This window comes from Brassica oleracea, chromosome C2 (genome assembly GCF_000695525.1).
Source record: "Brassica oleracea var. oleracea cultivar TO1000 chromosome C2, BOL, whole genome shotgun sequence".
In the NCBI taxonomy this organism is placed as follows: Eukaryota; Viridiplantae; Streptophyta; class Magnoliopsida; order Brassicales; family Brassicaceae; genus Brassica; species Brassica oleracea.
The window spans coordinates 8,183,569-8,186,664 of record NC_027749.1 but is presented as its reverse complement, the minus strand read 5'-3'; the positions used below and the strand labels follow the sequence as shown (position 1 = coordinate 8,186,664).

At 46.1% G+C, this 3,096-nt stretch overlaps 1 protein-coding gene across 1 annotated transcript; it reads left to right on the top strand.

Annotated features, from left to right (window-relative positions):
• Positions 1-1,809: 1,809 nt before the first annotated feature.
• On the top strand, positions 1,810-3,096 carry LOC106323347. Its single transcript, XM_013761487.1, has 2 exons — positions 1,810-2,393; positions 2,616-3,096. Exons 1-2 carry the CDS (start codon positions 1,810-1,812, stop codon positions 3,094-3,096), a joined length of 1,065 nt encoding a protein of 354 aa, XP_013616941.1.

Below are 3,096 nucleotides of genomic sequence, written 5' to 3'. Positions count from 1 at the left end.
GGACACAGCGAGGATGCATCGATCGATGGGTTTATGGGCTATAAAGCATCGATCGATGGGTTTAAAAGAAAACTCCCGGCGCATGATCTTCCATCGATCGATGGGTTTTGATTGAAAAACCCATCGATCGATGGGTTCTTTTTCTCTTCCTTTTCTTCGCGTCTCAGTTCGATCCGTTGTTCGTTCTGCGCTCTAACCCTTCAGATGGATATGTAAATCCCTTGAAATTCCAGTATGCATATGCCAATGGTTCCTAACGCGCTCAATCACCTATATACCTGAAACACGAACGAAAAACTACAAATAATCGAGAAAAATATAATAAAAAATATATAAACAAGTACCAAAAGCCTAGACACATCAAATACCTTTTTGGATTAGAGTACAAGGCATCCCAATTCACTTATGGGATGAGCAAACTATTGAGGACCTAGGCAAGAACTTAGGAATGTTTGAAAAGCTGGAGATCTCACAAACTTCAGTGAAGATGCGTGTCCAAATCAATGGACTACTGCCAATAATAAAGTCCTCGGTGATTGAATACTCCAATGGGGATGAAGTCACTGCAACCTTTGTGTATGAGAAGCTAGACAAACATTGCTCCAAATGTCTAAGGCTTGATCATGACCTCCGAGACTGCTTGGTTGCTAAACACCAAGAGAGGGAGGCAAAAACGTTGGAACTCCAGAACAGAACTCTCTCTGAAGGAAGAAGAGACCAAGAACAGCATGAAAAGAAAAAGAATGGATCTGATGTATACCATTTCTCTGCAACTAAACCCAATGGGGAGGAAAACAGAAGAGGACGAAGCTATGACCCTAGAGACCATCGATATGATGCTCGCAGGACGTTGGAAGAAAGGCGCAGATACCGCTCTAGCCAAGAGACAGAAGGGAGAAGAAACTCTAGAGAAGTGTCCTTCGAGAGACAGAGGAGCTACGATAGCAGAGCATCCTACCACAGGGACCAGAGTCACATTGACAGAGAAGTATCTTCTCGGCCCCAAAGAGACAACCTTCGCCAGCAAGGCACAGCTGACCACTCCCCCTCTCAGAGAGGCAGGTCTAGATCAAAAAGAGACGAGCAAGAAGGAACTTACGCGAACAAATCCGACTCAGGAACAATTGCTTCATACAATGACCAACAAGACATTGTACCACATGAAGTTCTCAATGAAGCTCGAGCGGAAGTAAGAGGAGCGATGCTCCAATACACACAATGTGCGGACCCAACAGAGAGCGTGGCCTATCGAGAAAGAACGCGAATCGCAGAAGAGAAAGGGCAATTAGAAGAATCTGCTATGCGTGTGGCACAAGCAAACCTCAAAGAAGCCGAGAAAGCCGATGAAGAGCACCCAACAGAACCTGAACTTTCCCCACTGAGAATCCCAGCGGCGCTCAGGCTGGTACCGTCTAACTCACAAGATGCAGCAGAGACTAGCAAAGTAGTCCCAGGAAAGAAAAAACTAAGCAGGCTTCCGGGGAAACACAGGGTTCAACAAAGCCCAAAAGGACTGCAAGGAACTAGTTCGAGGAAGAGGAAAATCCAGCAAACAAAGCGACCTGTAGCCAGGAGAAAACTGAACATAAGTGAAGGGAATGGGGCTCGCAACAGCAGAGCCAGACCAGCTAACTCCCGAGACATAGGGAGCCCAGCAAACTCGGACAACCAGCCAATCTGCAATATGATACCGGCTAGATCAAAGAGGAGGATGGATTATCAAAATCCATCTCTTCCCGGTCCTTAAAAGCGGCGAGCTGGAACTGTCAGGGGTTAGGGAATCCCCGGACAGTTCGACGTCTACGGGAGATGAAGAGAGACATCTACCCGGACATTCTTTTCCTTATGGAAACCAAAAATCCCGATAGTTTCGTTCTGAAGAAGATGAAACAACTGCAGTATGAAAACTCACACCTAATTTCACCAACGGGGCATGGGGCAGGCGGCCTGGCCCTATTCTGGAAACAAGAGATCAAGCTACAGATTCTAAATTCCTCAGCAAATTGTATTGATGTTTGTATAGAATTTGAAGGAAAATCTTTCTTTGCTTCTTTCGTCTATGGCGACACCGATAAACCTAAAAGACGCGCCATTTGGGACCTGTTACTTGAAAGAAACAATGCAAGGGACACCCCTTGGTTCTTAACCGGAGATCTCAATGATCTCCTAAACAATGATGAGAAAGTGGGAGGACCAAGCCGACCTGAAGCCTCCTTTACTGATATGAGATCCTTCTACTCCGAAGGGGATCTCTATGATCTGAGACATTCGGGAGACTGTCTCTCCTGGCGAGGACAAAGGGGAGACTACTTAGTGAGATGCAGACTAGACTGGGCAGCAGCTAATAGCTACTGGGCAGAGATGTTCCCAAACGCCAGATCCCAATACCTCACGTAAGAAGGCTCCGACCACAAACCCATACTGTCCTTCTTTGAACCGGATAAGAAAAAGCGCAGAGGTTTGCTTAGATATGACAGAAGGCTCAAGAACAACCCTGCAGTGAAAGAACTTGTCAAACAAGTATGGAACAAAGATGGCTCTGCTACTGTCAATGACAGGATAAGGGAGGTGCGAACAGCTCTAATCTAATGGAGTAAACAAGAGTACAAAAACAGTAGAGAGCTGATAGAACTAAAGCGGTCAGAACTAGAATGTGCGCTAACTGATCCAGCAAATGACACCGACCTCATCTCGAAAGTATCCAATGAACTTAATGATGCCTACTTATCGGAAGAAGAATATTGGAGACAGAGAAGTAGGCTTCTATGGCTGAGCCTCAGTGATCGCAACACCGGTTTCTTTCACGCCACAGCGAAGAATCGAAAGAGAGCAAACGCTTTCACAGTGATAGAAGACGATGAAGGGACCATGGTCTATCAAGAAGATCAGATTGGGAGAGTGATCGTGAACTACTTCCATGATCTATTCAGAGCTATAGAGGGCAACAGAGAAGAAACAGTCGCATATGCCCTATCACCAATGGTGAATGATGAGATGAGCGACACTCATAACGCTACTGTCAGCAGAAGAGATCAAAGAGGCAGTGTTCTCCATTCACGCCGACAAAGCCCCCGGACCCGATGGCTTTTCCGCTAG

Bases quoted from the DNA above. Each gene is read 5' to 3' on its own strand.
- LOC106323347 (XM_013761487.1), top strand. From the start codon at position 1,810: ATGAAGAGAGACATCTACCCGGACATTCTTTTCCTTATGGAAACCAAA. The intron at 2,394-2,615 runs GTAAGAAGGCTC...GTACAAAAACAG, and splicing joins GCCAGATCCCAATACCTCAC to TAGAGAGCTGATAGAACTAA.